Here is an 18341-nt window from a genome sequence, read left to right as displayed (position 1 = left end):
TCTATTCTAAAATATACTTAGATAAGTGAAACAGAGCACATCTCCACATAAAGCGATACAGAGAACTAAAGAGAAAAATAAAAAGAGTAAGAAGATTTCATGACCAAACTGATAAGAAAAAGATTGCTTTCTTTAGGAATTTGAAGGATTATCTATTTAGTTCTGACAATGGCAGTATGTTGTTATTTATTTGTCCATGATTGCCCCATTTACTTATATCAACTATTTCTGTAGCTGTTCAAAATCACATTTTCTTATTCAAGGAATTTGTACTTGGGTGAAAAAAGAGATGGTTATACCAATATGAACTATAAGATTTAACCAAGAGCCTGGCAACTTTTCTAAGAGCAGCTGGATCCCCACACCAAACAGCATTAGCAGGCATTTCAGCTAACCTTAAGACTGTCTTACCTCTGTCTTTTATAGATGCCTGAATTTACTGCCCTGCAATCGCCAACTTCCCGCTCCAATGAGACACCCCAGTGGACACCGGGTTGTTGACTTCCACAACACCACTGGTTCAAGGCTGGAGCGGGTAATCTGCCTATGAGGAAAAGGCAAGTTTGTTTTTATTCATTGTGGAGCAGATCTCTAAGGTTTTCTGATTTACATCCTTCTTCATATTCCAGAAGAAATAAAATAAGAATACAGTGTAACTTCAATGATCTGAAATGTCTAGTAATAATTACGCTATTGATCCATTCTTCTTTAAGTACATCATAAACATCTGCGTTTAGCTAAACTTTTCATTATCTGGATAAAGAGAACCTTGACATCACTTGCAGCATTCAAATAACTGAGGTTACACTGTACTGAAAACCTTAGAGAGTCACCAGTCGAAATGTTAGTCAAAATGCCTGCTAATGTACACATGCTTGGGCATCCAGCAGCTCTGAGTAATGTTGAAAGGTACTGGTTAAATGAAGTAGAGTTCTGTTTACCTTAAGTCCAGCTCATATTTTATGGTTACTATCCCACTTGAGCCATGATATAAGTAACTAGGAAAAAGCTAAAAGATGAGGATATTTTCAAAAGACTGAAAGACAGACATAGGAAAATTAAATCAGATTCCCATTTGCAGGTAAAATTTAATCCCCCCGAAAATATGGGATCCTTTTCAAAGACATATGTCTTCATTAACTTAATTTTAGTTGTAGTAACAATCATTTAAAAATACTAGCTTCCACCAATATGTCTATTTAGTTGACAAAATACTATTTGAAATGGAAGAAAACCAACTTAGTCAAGCAAACAATATGACAGCTACAAAGGTAAAGGCCATTATAACAAAAAGGAAATAAATGAATTTACTTATTCATTTATTTATAAACCGTGCAAACTGAAGGGTTCATAATAGACAGAACCCTGAGAAGTCTAGCTTCAAGGAAGGAAGAAAAACAATGAACTGAAAAGCTTTATGGCATCTGAAGCTGTCTGCTGCTCATTATCACAGATCCACTGCCGCCACACATGAAATTAATATAGAAAATTCTTTTGATAGGAAACCACCACAAAGTATAATGTTAGCTGAACTCAACTGCATTAGCTTCACAAATAGGCAAAAGAGGTACTGTGAACATATTATAATTTTAGGTGCCTCTGCATTGGGCCTTTTGCTCCCAAATATCAGCACTGATTATCTATTTCACCATACTATACAGGTATCACTTTTTAAAGCAAATGATTCCTCTTAACTCCTTAAAATTTCTTCCTCAGTCAATTACACATAGCCCAGAAGGGTACAAAACATTATGGATGATACTGGATTAACCAATAAGTCTCACCATCCTGAGATTTGTGGAAGAAAAGGAGCAAAAACAAAGGTGGAAAAGACAGTAAACTGATAGAAAATTAATTAAATATAAGGGTGTTAAAGTTTGCTCTCTTTTTTTTTTTCTTTTAAATTTGCCTGAGGTTGGCCACAGGTATCTAAATTATATTAATTTAAAAATCGATAAGAGAATGGTTATTAAACATTACTGATATTATGACCTTTGAGGGTTTTTTTAAACCCATCCTCATTCATCTGTCTTATTTCAGTCCAGACTGGTGCATTTTACATCTTGTGAGTTAAATCTACTTTTTGGTCCTGTCACATAAGGTTGTCACGAAGCTGAATTAGGCTGCTAAAACATGTGGAAAACCTGAGAAAAAAGGTGCTGCAGAAAGATAAAGTAGTATCACACACATAGATAATATATAACTACATTTCTTGATACTTACATTCTTGTATTGCTAGTTTTGTTTACTATGACAGACTTCCCACTCTGATCAACATTGTGGTCTAATCCAAAGTAAGCAGCAACTCTGTGTAATAGCATCCTATGGTAAGATGTCATTGGGGGGAATTTTTTACGTGGAGACCTAAAAGTAGAAGAAAAACTAACTTAGTAAATCTTGAAGAACTGTGATGACAATTTATTTTCTTGTTAAAGGTTAGGACTTACTCATTATTACCAATGAAATCTAAAATTTCTTGTTCCAATTTCAACAGCATCATTCTGTCCCTGAAACAAAATATGAAAACTCTTATATGTCAAATTTAACACTGACCTAATCATATCATAAAAGTTGAATTTACAGGGCTACTTTTTTTGGGGGGGGGGGTAAAACCTGTATATTGAAGAACATCACAAACTTGATGCTAGAATGTTTACATGCTTTCCAAAAAAAAGTAATATTTTAAAAGAAAGATGACTTTAAAATTTTATGGAAAATTTCACACATACACAAATGTAGAGAGAATATCATCCAATTTCAACAATTATCATCATGTGGCCATTCTTAAAACAGATACATCTTGATCTGCTAAATATTATTATATTAGATTCTGTTCTGCAAATGTATGGATTATAACAGCATATTAGTCCTTCCTTACTCAATAAAGCTAAGAGGTAGCAGGAAAACAGACATCTTTAGTTAGGCTCATGACTTTGTTATCATCCTGAACTCCATAGAAACAGTACTCTAAAGAACATGCAATGCCAGTTAACAACAGGAATACTCCTATGGGAATCCAATGCTGATCTATAAATGGAACTAGAGCAGAGAAGTATGAACTATATTACTAACTCTAATTCAGAAGGAGAGGACTTTTCAAATCATTCTGAAAATCACTGTTATATATTTTTAAGACCGGGAATTGTTCCCACAAAAAATCAAAATGAGCCAAAGACCTCCAACATGTAAAATAAATAAGGACGCTAGGGAACACCTGCATGTGCTCCTTTAGACCACTAGGGTCCTATTTAGCACACTTACAAAATAAGTTACTGGTACCACTCCCCAAAGGACCCCCTTGCTCACACACCAAGAACATGGCTCAAGAGAGTATTCCTGTGCTCACTGTAAATGTCATGCGCATGTGGGAAAAACAAAACAAAACAGAAACAAAAAAAAAAAACCTCAAAGAACCTTAAAGGTAGAAGTAGCTTTACAGATCATTCAGTTCTGTTCCTAAAATTTTATAGATCAAGAAAACTAGGCCAAGAGGTTAATGTTTCCCTCCCAAATAAACACTATATAGTAGATCCCTCTCAAATTTTAAAAGGAAACAGTGTCCCCTGCTTAAGTTGCCCGAAAGTCTATACATCAGCTCTGAGTTTGATCTTCTCTCTATATTGTGGAAGAAGTCTTATACAACTGAGTAATATTAACCGTACATATTTTTATATCAGTTGAAAAAAATCAAGAGAATAACATGCCTATGTGGTGATTTCAAACCCAAAGCTGAAAACGGGATTACATTTTAACTCAAATTCTAGCAACATTCAATTTTGCCCCTAAACCTGTTTCTCCTTTAGTATTCTGCATTATCAGCAAGTGGCACTACCTTTCACTTGGCATATTGTACCAGAAGCATTTTTGGCCCATTACTGTGCTTTTTAAAATCCTCCTATGCAGTTAATTACTATTGCAAAATTTATCTATCTTCAATCTATTTTTCTTCTATTTCTACTGCCACTACCCTGGATCCAAGCAATCAAGATCTCTGCCTTGACTACTGTAATAGTAGTGTATTATCTCTGTATCTTCCCTTGTTCCCTCCTAATCTGCTATACCTGGAGCATCCATAACAATCTTTTAGAAACACACATGTGAGCGAGCACATGTCATGGCCTTGGTTAAATATTTATCACAGGTTTCTCACTGCTCATAGGTTATAATTGAACACCTGTAATGTGGCCTACAAGGTGGGCATGATCTGGTCTTCACCTACCTCTTTAGCTTCTTTTCCTGCCCCTTACTCACAAAACTCTTATCATTTTGGCTTATCCCTGTAATTGCCAAGCTGGTTCCTTGAACAGGCTGTTTCCTTTGCCTAGGACAGCTTCTTATATTCTTTCTTAGAACCTGTTTCTTTCATACCTTTAATAGCGTTTATCACAATTACCATTATATAGTTATTTGGACTATAGAGAGGAGCTCAACAAACATATTTGCGTGGAATAAATTAATCAGATTATTTCATCCATGTCTTTTAATATTTTTTTCCTTAAAATTTTGGGGGAGGATGGGAAATTTTTACTTCATAACGTTTTCCCCAAAAAAGGACTTATTTACTTAACTATAAGACCCTCTTTTCTTCTAATTTTTTTGGGGTCAATTTGTCTTGAGATGATATAATTTTCAGTAACTTTCCTAATGTATCTTATATACTGGTTGCAGGGGAAAAAAAGGAATCTGAGGCAGGCAACTTATTCAGCATTCATGAAACAGTGCATTTAAATTCGTTTCCTCTGTTTGAGCACAACAGCAGGCCTAAGATATGTGAAATGTTCTTCAGTGAATGAACTGGCATTGAAAACAAATTTCCGTTGTCTCCATGAAAGTAAACAAAATCTAACGATTTTACTAGCTATTGATACAAATTCAGGTTTTTATTTCTTTTTCCTTTCGCATGTAGATCTATGGATTGCAGAGGATTTTCTATTATTACCTGGGCCACTTATTTAAGTAAGTTTCCGTGCTTAGTTTACGAAATTTTCAGTTAGTAAAAAGTAGAACTTGTTAGGAAAATAGTTTTCCTAAGTTCTCAAGATTTACACTTCCTGCCTGTATCATATAGCTATGTATGTATATGATACATGTATGTATGTATATGATACTATGTATGTATATGTATATGATATATCTATAGCTCGGTCCAAGTTTCCAAATTTTCAAATCTGTAATCAAGGTTAGATATTTTGGTAATGGCCATAAGTTAAAAATTAATAATCCTTTATAGAAGCATTACATACATCAAACTAACAGATCCACAAATTCCTTTTCTTAAGGCATAAGGTTTATTAGCGCATGAACCTAAAAGTAGGCACACATTGAACTTATCATATAACCTTTAAAAATAGACCAATAAATGCTGTCTATTTATTAAAGAAATAATAAAAACAAAGATCTCAATCAAATTGACCAATAAACTACTACCTAAAGTGAAAATGAAGGGGCAAGAATCTTTTAGTTACCAGTGTTCTAGTCAATATACCAGAACTGACTTCAGAGAAAGTGTGTGCAGCTGGTATACAAGTGGCAAATAAAAAAGAAGGAAACAACAATGCTTCCATCTGACCACCCCCTTCCCAATGTTCCACATGACCTGGGTCAAATATCTGCAACAGGCAAGAAATAAGATGATTTAAACATTACCTCCAGTAAAAGCAATTTTAGAAAATATTTCAAACACAGAACAATTGTATGATATTCCCCAGAACAATACAGTTTACTTTTACAATATCCATTCTCAGGATTTATCCATGGGGCTGCTCCCCTCCATTAGCGATGTAATATAGTTGCCTATATTGTCCATGTTTCTTTAGTACACTGTGGAATTTACACAAAATGGGTATAAAATCAATACAAAAACAGGTATAAAAACCATGTGAGTGAGTGTAATCTCTATCTTGGACAACTTCAGGTTCCCGGGTTCTAATCTAGTAATGACTAGTTATTATAGTTTCCGATAATATTTCTTGAAACAGGAATTCCAGATAAACTGTTATTTAACACCTGAGGTTAAGTTTATTCATTGGGATGAGAACAAGATAAAAGATTAATGATCTGAAGAAAAAATTTGAAATAAAACGTTAGCTAAATTTTAGTATCACTAAAAGTAAATCTGCTTAACATTTAGAAGAAATCTCTGAGCAACATTCAATCTTGAAAGCGCTAATGGAAATTTGTCAGACTTATTACTAATTTTGTGCCACGTATATCTGGCAATTAATTGTGTGTTTCATTGAGAGAACACTGAGCCATCAATTAGGCAAATTTTGTTTCTCACAAAATTTAACATTACCTACAACTTTCTAATCCACACTGACATTAGTAATAACTTATTCATTAGCCATTACATGAATGATTCACCTATATATTTATTCAAATAAAAATGCATACACAGAAGGATTAAAGTTGTAATACATGCTACACAACATGGATGAACCTTGAAAATATTATGCTAAGTGAATGAAGCCAATCACAAAAGACCACATACATATGATTTCATTCACATGAGATACCCAAAACAAGGAAATCTGTAGAGACAAACTAGATTAGGGTTCAGGGCATAGAGAGGTGATAGTAAAAGGGTTCAGGGTTTCCTTCTGGGGTGATGAAAAAGTTCTAAAATTGATTGTAGTGATGGTTGTACGTATCTGTGAATATACTAAAAACCATTAAATTGTACACTTTAAAAACACATATGCAGATAACTTTAAAACTTTTTCATTTGTAGAGGAAAACAAGAGAATTGCACAAAAGAAAAATATTTTGGAATGTATAAATATAGATTTCTATATTTGACCTTCTTGATGTCTCTCCTACAGGTTCAGAAGAAAGAAAAATTCTGCCTGTTTAAGATCCCATCTTGTTTTACACAAACTAGCTATGTATTTTCTACGTTACTCCTATTCCTTAATCTATTGAGTTCTAGTTTCCACCATCCTACCGCAAATGAAATGGCTTGTTAAAACAGCCAACAACTTCCTAGTTCCTCAATCTAATGGATTGTTTCGTTTTACCTTTCACGATACTGTTGCCGATTGGCTGACTTCTAAGACAAGCGTTCTCATGATTCTTTTGCAATCTTTAACACCCATGGTCTCTTCCTTCACATCCACCCTTAACACGTTGTCTTTCCACAGAATTTCGTCCTTGTCATTTATTGCATCTCCCTGGGCAAACTCATACAAAGCCAGAGTCACCTCTACTGAAGACTGACGGCTGCTGGTAAGAGCAGCCAGCCTCATCTACCTGAAAACCAGAGCCTTTTAACTGCCGACACACTTCATCTCACTGTGGCTTTCCATCAGGCACCTCAAACTATACTCATTTATAACAGAACATGCCTTACTCCATTCAGGCTTGCCCTTATTTACTTCCCCTGTTAATGGGACTAGCTGTCAGTCCAGCCAGAAATCTAGCAGCTGTTCTGTTCTGCTCCAACATGCCACTACATATCCAAATAATTACCAAGTCCTGCCACGGTATTTCTTTGATGTCTTTCGAACGTGTCCTTTCCTCTCTATTCTTCTCTGTGTTCGCCAACCCACAGTCCTTGCTTATGAACTTGGCCCCTCACTGACAAAGTAATCTTTCTAAAACACAAATCTCATTATAGCATCACCCTTTTGAAAATTCTGTCATGACTCCTCCACGAAGCATGCCATACTCAGTATTTCTCAAATGATGAACTACTGGCATCTCAAGTAAGACTATTTTTCGTCGATCACTGCATCCCTAGCTTACCAGTAGCACTCCTTACTCACTCACCACCCCAGTGTGTTGGTACTATCCTAGGTTGAGGACAACTGCATAATCTGCCTTCATTCCTCAACAACGCCCTCCGCCTCATTTCCTAGAATCACTTGCCACATGCCTCCCTGCTAGAGCCAGAGTGTACAATCTCGTCTTTGCTTGGATATGCCACCTCTCTCTCGTACGACCGTGCCCTGGCGATGCTCTTGTCTCCCTTGTGCTGCTCATTTTCCAGTTTAAAGCACTCTGAATTCAAGACTCAGCTCAGGCATTATCTTTTCAGTGAAGCCTTACCATATCCTTTCAGAGGTTGGGATCCCCTCCCTGTGTTTTTAAAGCACCCTGAAAAACTTCTTTTACAACATCTATTCTATTTTAATTACATATCGTGGGTTTTTTTCCTAGCACACAGACAGTGAATATTTTAGGGTCAGAGATTATATTTTGTTCATCTTTATACCTACAATGTTTAGCACAATGCTTAGCACATGATATATACCCAACAAATGCCTGTTCAATGGACTAATGAATTCATCTTTCAGTTGGGACCACTGAGGAATAAGTTTGCAGAGTTGACTGACTTCTTCCTCACCTCACACTTACACACCTTCAGCCCATACTACAAGGAGACCACTTTTCATTTTGGTGGGTCTCCTTTTGGGGTTTATGTTAAACGTAAAATAGGAAATCAAGATGGTACTGAAACAATAAATCCTGAATGAAATTAAAGGTGTATCTTGAAGCAGGACATGAGATAAGGCTCAGTGATACTAAAGAGAGTTGTTTGTTTTCTTTCATGTGCACCTACCCAATGAACTGAAGATTTCACAAACTTTTACCACTCTGGGAAGCTAACATCTGGAGGAGGGGTTCTTAACCTTCAAGTCTTCTACCCCATGAACATGTTGGTCAGATATGTTGTGGATAAACCTGTCTGTGGGGAGACTGCCTCACTGGGGTCAATGACCTGCCAAAAAGCTAAATCTATTTATCTAGTACCTTGGCAAAACAAAAGATTTTGCCAACAAAAGATTTCACAATTAGTTAAAGTTGTGACTCAAATAAGCACCTTAAAAATCTTTGGGTTGGAGGTTTATAAACTAAGCAAGAAGAAACAAAAATTCTGCATTCAATTAAGTCCAAAAACTTGTCATAAGTGAATAGACTAAGTTACCTGGTTGAGTGCTTTATCATGAGGTATATTTCTCTCTCTCCTATTTCATGATTAATGATAACTCTTCATCTCAATTAAGAGTCAAAATAGCTTGGTGATTCTGTATTTCCCCAAATTCCTATAGAGTATGAATTATCTTTATATCATGGTGATATACATAATGCAAAAAGATATTTATACATGTGCATATAGAGGCCAACAACATCTTAGCCCTAAGAAACTAAAATGTTTCTGGTGTACTTTAAATATTTTAATCTTATTCTAACTCAGTAATGAAAACATATATAACAAAATTATGGTACTCTAGAAGCAATGTAAACCTTATAAATTTAATTTTTACCTGGGATTGTTTTTTAATGTATTTACTAAAAATTCATGTAGATCTATGCCAGTTGAATCAGTGTATTCTTGACTGGAATCTAAAAAACAACAACACAAAAACCCAGTATAAAGTTGTTTGAAACAAATCCCTTTCCCTTTACACATGATGTATATTAAAATAAAATGAGATGCCCCACATTGAAAAAAAACTGACAAAGTAGGAAAATGGAATTTATGATGAATTCAGATGACCACAATTTTGCTACTCCCATATAACGAGCATGACATGGATTTACGTAACTGTATGTCTATGTACATTCTTAAAAAAATTTATCTCTCAAATGTGCCAGTTTAATTTGTTCTGAATTCTTAAAGATCCTTTTATATACTCACCACAATCCTCATATTCAAAAATGTCTCAAGCAAAAAATCAGAATGATTTAGACAATTAACTACATTTGAAGCAAATTGAGTCTGCTTAGTTCAGTTACAAATATAAGTGCAGGCAATAATTTGCAGATAGGCAGGAACTGTAGCTCTGAAAGAATATTCAATTAGATTTGATCGGGTCTATCACAAAAAGCTCGCTTTCAAAATGTTTCTTTACAAACATTCATGTTTATTTCTTCGCCTTAAATGTAATATCCCTATGCTGTTTATAAAACTGGTCAACATAACTGGGTCTATAAATTAAAAAAGCATTTTTATAGACTTGTAATGATATATGATGAAGTCCCTTAAAATTTATTATAAAAGATAAACATTCTGGGTTTCCAAGAATATTCTTACTGGATACTGAACATTTTGGCATCAGCTCTCTGTATCATAAGGAATTAAAAAAAAAAATTTTTAGTGGAATCAGTATTCAAGTTATAGTGATTCCATTATTTCAATACAAGAGACAGACCAATAAGTGGTCATGACAGTTACCTTCCTTGGTGACGTCTGCATGTGTTGCAGTTTTTGGGCTAAAGCATCTTACTGATGTTCAGAACTGTCTTATGCCATTTTGCCCAGAACACTATCATCCCTTTGGTCTGTTCGAGATCATTTTTAATAGAAATACACTATGTAAAATTATTCAAGGGGTAAAGGATGGAATTATTGACAGTAAAACTCAAATTTCATCTAAAAAACACAGAAATAAATTGCAAACCTCTTGATAACATTTTTCTGGGCAACTTATCACTGGCTTTTTCTTTTTCTGCTTCATCTTTTGAGGGCTTCTCCTCTTTTTCAAATGATTGTGTTAACTGGATCTGAATTTTCTCCTGTTGGAAGGTAAAAGCAGTTATTAAGTGAAAATATAAAGTGATTCAGTTAATACTTCACATTTGTATTTTTTTGAGTAATACAAACTTGTATGGAGAAAAAGATTTTTATTTTATCCAATTAGATTCTTCAAACTAGAATGCAACTTGAAATATTTTTACCGTTTTAATCAACTCTTGATAAAAAATGTTAAAATTAAGGCTTTGAGTTGAATTTATCCATTGAAACATATCCTGAAAATTATCTTAGAGAAAATAAATGTTTTTTTAAGAATAGTTTAAATGAATCTACTTGTAAAACCCTTGGAGGATCAGAACAAAGGTCTTTTTAACCTATTTTGTTTTGCAATGGAGATGCCACGGTCAAGCAAAAGTATGATAATTATCATCAATCATGACAATAGGAACATATGAGAGTCAGGTCAACACTTATCAAAAAATACTTTGAGTGTCCATTATAAATTCATATTTCTTCATTTTCTTTTCATATAAAACTGTAAACAAAAACTTTCCAAAACCAAATCCCCGACTTCGGTTATTTCCTATTTGAGCCTAGTATCACTGTTCCTCCGTCAATCACCACAAAGTTGTTTCAGAAAGATTTCAAACAAAAATTGTTTTCCTTAGTGATATATAATATTTACTTGTAAAGTAACCATATTCTCTAAGACTGAAAAGGAGAACTATGTCTACATTTTATTTTTGAAACAATGTCATTATATGCAATTTCAGAGCCCAAAGGAATTACTGGAAATTAATTCATACAGCTCAAATAGATAAAAATCACATAGCTCTGTTTATTCAGGCAAACTTATAAAGAAAGGCAGACTAAATTCCAGACCATTTCTACTAAAGATAAAGGTACAGCCTATTTGCAGGCTAAATTACTGTATACAGTTGTTCTTTAGAGATGAAAAATATTAATCAATTACTTCGCTTTTCTAGGTGAGGGTTGGTGGTGACGGTAGGCGCAATAAGTCAATATCGAAGAAGATATAAATTTCAGGATTCTTAAACTTGCAGCCACCAGGATTTCTATTACACATTTTCTCCCCACATAATTTTTTTCAAAATAGTATTTGGCAGAAGAATTTCAGATCAAATATATACATATTTTTTCCTATGGGGTTGCTGACTGCTTTTTTCATCTTTTTTCAACTCTGCTTCCCATTCCATCCCAGTTCAAAGTTGTGCTCAGGATATAGGACAAAAGCTATGCACTGGCAATTTCCACTAAAATGATGAACACCTGCTTTAAGTCCTCCTTTGTCTTGTTTACCAAACCTCATACGTTAATCAACGTCATACGTTCATCAACGTCATACGTTCATCAACCAGTCATTTTTCTCATTATGACTCATTTTCTAATCCACTTTCCTCATTCTTTTTTAACTGTAAAACAGATATTTAAAAATGAATCCCAGAACTATGTTTCAGAAGTAGAATATTTAGAAGTTCTCCTGACTTACAGCTTCTATTCCTGTTACTCAAGGATAATCTATAAAATCCTGGTTGGAAGAAAAGATTTCACATTTAGAACTTCACTAAAAGGCACTTATAATGACTATCAGATTTCATTTCTAAATTCTCTTTCTAAAGTCACATATTTTAATTACAGATATTAAACTATTTTATCAAGATGAACTGTATTTAAAAATCCAGTATGCATAATGTACTGAGGCTTGTCTTCAGATGGTACTGAGCCCTTGTTTTCAGTAGCAAATAAACAAGACATATTTTAAATGCCTAAGTCCTTATACAGGAACTCTCCTGACTATAAATAACTCAAATGAGAGCAGTATCTCCATAGGTAGCTGTAATTCCTTTACTCTTCACTCTGTAATTGACATCATTTATTGAGGTCACTTCCCTCTCATTAGCTCTCATCAGACACAAATGACATCTCTCTTTTAATTGCCTCTCAACCTTTCGAACAATGAGTTTTATTCCAGATTAATTCCTCAAAAATCACATTCTGAAGCAAGCATTATTAGTTGGAAAGTATCTCTGCCGTCAAGGATTAGATACCAGTACATTTTACAAGAAATAACTTATTTTCCAATTCCCATTCAGGTGCAATTTAGTTAACTCAAGACTGGGAAAAAGACTTTCTATTAAAAAGAATATCTTTTGTTCAGAGAGGGTAATAATAGGTTATTATCCTAAAAGAAAAAGTTAAGTGTATCCAAGAGAAATTGAGAAAGACTATATTACGTGGAATAACTGAACTCTGGCATAACCACCTTATTCGTTATCCAAATGCTGTAACTCAGCTGTTTTGAACAATATATACATTAAAATACAACATATACTCCTTATATTAATTTTTTCTCATAAATTTTCACTAGACAAATTTATGAAGTACTATAAGAACCCTCTCCCCCCTTCTGCCTCCCACAATAATTTTTCAGATAGGTGAAATGTACCAAATAAAACCAAAGATCATGTTTGTTACAGTTGTTCTCAAAAAAGGCACCTTTTCTGGCCTAACAGTCTTATGAATGCCTGACCCTTCTCATTTCCTCTATCTCCTTGGACTAATTATTCCATGAGGCTAAGATGGTGTAACATTTTGGTCAACAAAACGAAGAAAGTAATTTTCAAGAAACATTACATTGCCAACTGCTCCACCCTGAACAGGTGCATTCTTTACTCTGAATGTACAAAAGAAGTTTTAAAAATCAAAAGTAAATTTTGAACCCTATGTTGCTTGACACTTGAACAAACTTCAAAGGAAACTGATATTAAGTGTTTTTCATTGACAATAAATAATCTATCAAAAAACCATCCTTTTCTTATAATTCAAAGACAGAGTTGTAGTGCTTTTAAAAACAGAACTCATTCTAAATATGTGACAACTATCTTCAGTATCTACAGTAGGCTTTTGATGTCATCATCTTCTAAATCAAGGCAAAGCATAACAGTCTTTGCTTGAATTGACAAACGTACAATTAGCATAAAAAAAAAAAGACATACAACCTGTCATGGCTTTTTTTCTCTTTTCCTTTATTCAGTCATGTGTCTTAACCACAAAATTGCCTCAATTCTTTGGAAACTAATTGTTGGAATACAGAGGGATTTTAGGTTATTCAAACTCTTAAAAAGTAGAACAAGCCACAAACAGCCCAAGTTATCACACTGATAAACACTGGTAGAGGGTCCAAAAATAATTATATGTAAATGTCCAAATGTAACACAAGACAAAGATCAATCCATAACTGAAATTAACAGAAAAGTAAAGTCATAGCATTAAAAAGAATATAAAAAGCAAAAAACCAAACTATTTGCTTGAGCCTTGTTAGTTCTATACTTTGCAAACATAGACAGAAGAGGAATTAGAAATATTAGACAACTATTAGAGCCACGCTAACATGAAAACTGACTTCACCACGCATTCATGTTAAGTAAAACGATATGTAAGCAGAAGTCTTAGGTAGTCTCCTCTTCACACTCGAGGTGTTTGACAAATTTCTAAAAGCCAAAATCAAATTTGGGCAAATTCAAGGGCAAATTTCATCACAGTCACATTAACTGGAAGTACTACTTTAATATAACTTTTCCATAACAACTTATAATTCCCTTAAAGCCATATTCTCAGTTAATTATATGATCTCTAAGTTTTTCCAGCGAGAAATCATTGCACTAAGCCTTGGACTTAGTAGTTTCACTTAGCAAAAACATATACAACACACGTACATGCACATACAAATTTTATTTAACATTATGAAAAATTTTCTCCAGGAAGCAGGTTTTTCCATATCTTTAAATAATTAATTAATTTTTTCTTTTCTTTTTTTTTGCTTATTGTTTTTGTTTTTTTTACCTGGTTCTCCTGTGATATCTCTGCTGTAGGGGGTGGTGGAGATTCTTCACACACTGCAAGGCTCCGAACTAGCTTTAACTTTGAGCTTGACTAAAGAAAAGTATTTAAAATTAACACTACATTCCATAAATCTAGGGCATATCCAAAAGCCCCCTAGAGTTTCTTAAGTTTCTTTATAATAGTTTCTGCCATGTACAGACGTAGGTGAAATGTGCAAGTTAAATATATCATTAAATACCATTAAAACCTTTTGTTACGAGGGAAAACAATAACTGCAGTTTTGAAAATAATAGCAATAGCAAGAATGGGAATAACTCCAATCTCAAAACCCAAAGAATGATGAGAAAGCCATTTTCTCTACAGATGAAGAACCATTAAAGATATAAAAGCAGTGCACAAAAGCGACTAGGCAAGACAAAAACCCCAAATAAAACAAAATAAGCTTTCTGCCCCAAAGAAAATATGACAAAACTAAACTGAATGCAGTGCTCTATGAAAACAAAGATTCATCAAGCATGAAGGAAGGCCCTTGGCATGCCAGCACAAAATATTTACTATACCTTAGACCTTTTTCCTGTCTGTCCAAATGACTGCAGTGGCCGCTGAATACACAAGAAAGATTTGTATTAAATTTCATACTGAAACAGAAAGATTGCTTCTTAGTTCATAATCCTAAATCACAGAGAAACTAACTGCACAAAGAATGGAAAACGAGGAAACCAAAGTTGGTTTCAAGTAAAGAAGTATTGATTCCTCCCAAAAGCACACTTGCAGAAGATTCTCTAAAATCCTTCTGTGGGTTGGCATGTTCTTTAAGTGAGCAAATAGCCACAATTTCTGTGTTAATTGAGCTAAATTGAATTTATAAGGTAACTTCTTAGACAGTAGCAAAATAAAATATACTTCTTTGGTATTCTATAACATATTTAGGGGGAAGAAAAAAAACCCCCACAAAAGTCCTGAGGAATTTTAAGTAGCTGTGCTCAGCAAAGTTCCAAACTTATTAAGGAGAATGTTTCAAATGCCCATTGAGTCAGAGTACAACCACCTCTCTTCTGAGCCTTTTCAGCACTGTACTTCATAGTACACCCCCAGTTTACTAGCGCAGAATCCTACTTGCCTAATCTAGGGTAAGGCAATGAAGCAGAAATGAAGAAAAGTGGGCAAGGTTCTAATATGTATGTTCAGCTTGACCACCAGATCGTCAATCACGTGAATGGGGAACCCACTGGGGTGAGTAGCTCTACTCTGTGATACCAGGCTTTGGCTTGGGAAAGCAGCTGAAGTCCCTGTGAACCAAAGCCAGATAGGTTTTCTTTCCTTCCACTTCCTTCTAATCTACCTGTATAACACCAACCCCAAACAGTACAAGGTCCAGGTAGCTATCATTTATACTCAACGCCAGGGAGCCAGTTTGGTATCAAACATAAAACAAAGTCCTTAATACCTAGATTAGTATATGCTTCACATATGAAAAAAAGCCACCATTTCATTCTAACATCCGAAAAAGCCTTCCCTGTAGACCAACAGAAATGAGAATCTACGGTACCAGGGTGTTCCGTCTCCCATTTTGAGGCCAAAGTTCTTGAGATAAGAAGCACTATATTCTTGGTATTTTTGACCCTGGATTATCCAACATTAAAAATCAGCAGTAACAACAACAAAATGAAAATAGAAAAAAAAAAAGAAAAATGATCCTCTGTTTCTTACAGAGAAGAAAATGGTACAGATGCACGAACAAATGCACACGGCATTACTGCCTAAGAGAGCTTTTACATGTTGGTCCTGTCTTCTCTATTTACTCACTTTTTTAATTTATTCAAGAGGATTTCTGTTACTCGCAACTAAAAATAGAATTAAAAGAAGTTATGTTACATAGAGTAAGGGTTTACAAGAAAAAAAAAATCAGAGAAAAATCAATAGATGAATACGAGCAAAATGCACATGACTAAATGAGTTCTAAGGCAGCAGAAAACAATTTACAATTTACTCCAGTCCTCTGCTTTAATCCCTTATAATTCTACGTATCAAGGGCACAGCACTTTCTCTTAAAAGTTTTTTTAAAAATAAGAGAGATGATTAACTGGCAAGTAAAAGCTGCATTCACATGTAGGACTGGATTTAAATTTCTGGCTTTGCTTCTTACAAATAGGTGACCCTGGTCAAGCTACTTTTACCGGTAAAAAAGTTAATATTGTTTGTATGAATACAAACAATATTAATTAATATTGTTTGTATTAATTAATATTAATTAATATTGTTTGTATTAATTCTCAAGGTTCTTGAAAAGGTTCAGTGAAAGGGTAGATTTAAAAAAAAAAGTGGGGGGGTTTTGGGGAGGCTGTATATTATCCCTACAGTAATGGTTTAGAATTTTCAATGACTTATACATGCATTAACCGTCTCAGTTTTAATTCATAAGAAGACTTTGATGAAGATTAAAAAAAGAAAAATCAAAATGGGGTAAAATTATCTCAGTGTGACTTAATATGTTCTAAGTTCCTGCTATAAGCCAGACTCTGTGCCAGGCACTAGGCCTATAAAGATGAATAAGACACAATTGTTGGTCTCAAGAGCCTTATAGTCCAGGATCAGAGTTACTAAATAGTCAAACAGAACCCAGGATCTTTCGAATCTTAGTGTACTTTATATCAAACACCTATAAAAAATCTTGTTGTGAGTCAAATACTACTTGTGAGAGAGAGAATTCAAAAGATGGCCTCCTAACAGTCCCCTCCTCTGGTAATTTAATCGAACTCCAATCTAAAGAATGTTGTGGGCTTGGAAGGAGAAGATGGCGGAAGAGTAGACGCGGAGATCACCTTCCTCCCCACAGATACATCAGAAATACATCTACATGTAGAACTGCTCCTATAGAACACCCACTGAACGCTGGCAGACCTCAGACCTCCCAAAAGGCAAGAAACTCCCCACGTACCTGGGTAGGGCAAAAGAAAAAAGAAAAAACAGAGACAAAAGAATAGGGACGGGACGTGCACTACTGGGAGGGAGCTGTGAAAGAGGAAAGGTTTCCACACACTAGGAAACCCCTTCGCGGGCGGAGACTGCGGGTGGTGGATGGGGGAAGCTTCGGAGCCACGGAGGAGAGCGCAGCCACAGGGGTGTGGAGGGCAAAGCGGAGAGATTCCCGCACTGAGGATCGGTGCCGACCAGCACTCACCAGCCAGAGAGGCTTGTCTGCTCTCCCGCCAGGGCGGGCGGGGGCTGGGAGCTGAGGCTCGGGCTTCGGAGGTCGGATCCAAGGGAGAGGACTGGGGTTGGCGGCGTGAACACAGCCTGAAGGGGGCTAGTGCGCCACAGCTAGCTGGGAGGGCATCTGGGAAAAGGTCTGGAGCTGCTGAAGAGACAAGAGACTTTTTCTTGCCTCTTTGTTTCCCGGTGCGCGAGGAGAGGGGATTAAGAGCGCTGCTTAAAGGAGCTCCAGAGACGGGCGCGAGCCATGGCTATAAGCGTGGACCCCAGAGACGGGCATGAGACGCTAAGGCTGCTGCTGCAGCCACCAAGAAGCCTGTGTGCAAGCACAGGTCACTATCCACACCTCCCCTCCCGGGAGCCTGTGCAGCCCGCCACTGCCAGGGTCCCGTGATCCAGGGACAACTTCCCCGGGAGAACGCACAGCGCGCATCAGGCTGGTGCAATGTCACGCTGGCCTCTGCCACCGCAGGCTCGCCCCGCATCCGTACCCCTCCCTCCCCCCAGGCCTGAGTGAGCCAGAGCCCCTGAATCAGCTGCTCCTTTAACCCCGTCCTGTCTGAGTGAAGAACAGACACTATCAGGTGACCTACACGCAGAGGCGGGGCCAAATCCAAAGCTGAACCCTGGGAGCTGTGCGAACAAAGAAGAGAAAGGGAAATCTCTCCCAGCAGCCTCAGAAGCAGCGGATTAAAGCTCCACAATCAACCTGATGTACCCTGCTTCTCTGGAATACCTGAATAGACAACGAATCATCCCAAATTGAGGAGGTGGACTGTGGGAGCAA

General features: G+C 35.9%; 1 protein-coding gene across 17 annotated transcripts in view; it reads right to left on the bottom strand.

Moving 5' to 3' along the window:
* The window catches only part of R3HDM1 (R3H domain containing 1), a 119842-nt gene that overhangs the window by 76103 nt on the left and 25398 nt on the right, over positions 1-18341 (bottom strand). For 11 of the 17 annotated variants that reach the window (XM_082465788.1, XM_082465797.1, XM_082465801.1 and 8 more), the window contains exons 3-8: positions 14902-14943; positions 14342-14431; positions 10404-10518; positions 9267-9345; positions 2448-2507; positions 2224-2364 (exon numbers count right to left, since the gene is read on the bottom strand). In XM_082465788.1, coding sequence (XP_082321914.1) covers positions 2224-2364; positions 2448-2507; positions 9267-9345; positions 10404-10518; positions 14342-14431; positions 14902-14943 — 527 coding nt within the window. Of the gene's footprint in view, positions 1-2223; positions 2365-2447; positions 2508-9266; positions 9346-10403; positions 10522-13497; positions 13545-14341; positions 14432-14901; positions 14945-18341 lie in introns of those variants that run through there. The other 6 variants (XM_082465803.1, XM_082465795.1, XM_082465804.1 and 3 more) reach the window with 5 other exon arrangements.

Source organism: Balaenoptera physalus, assembly GCF_965194825.1.
Source record: "Balaenoptera physalus genome assembly, chromosome: 6".
NCBI classification, from domain to species: domain Eukaryota; kingdom Metazoa; phylum Chordata; class Mammalia; order Artiodactyla; family Balaenopteridae; genus Balaenoptera; species Balaenoptera physalus.
The sequence above is the reverse complement of the archived record's forward strand: the minus strand, read 5'-3'. Positions and strand labels throughout refer to the sequence as shown.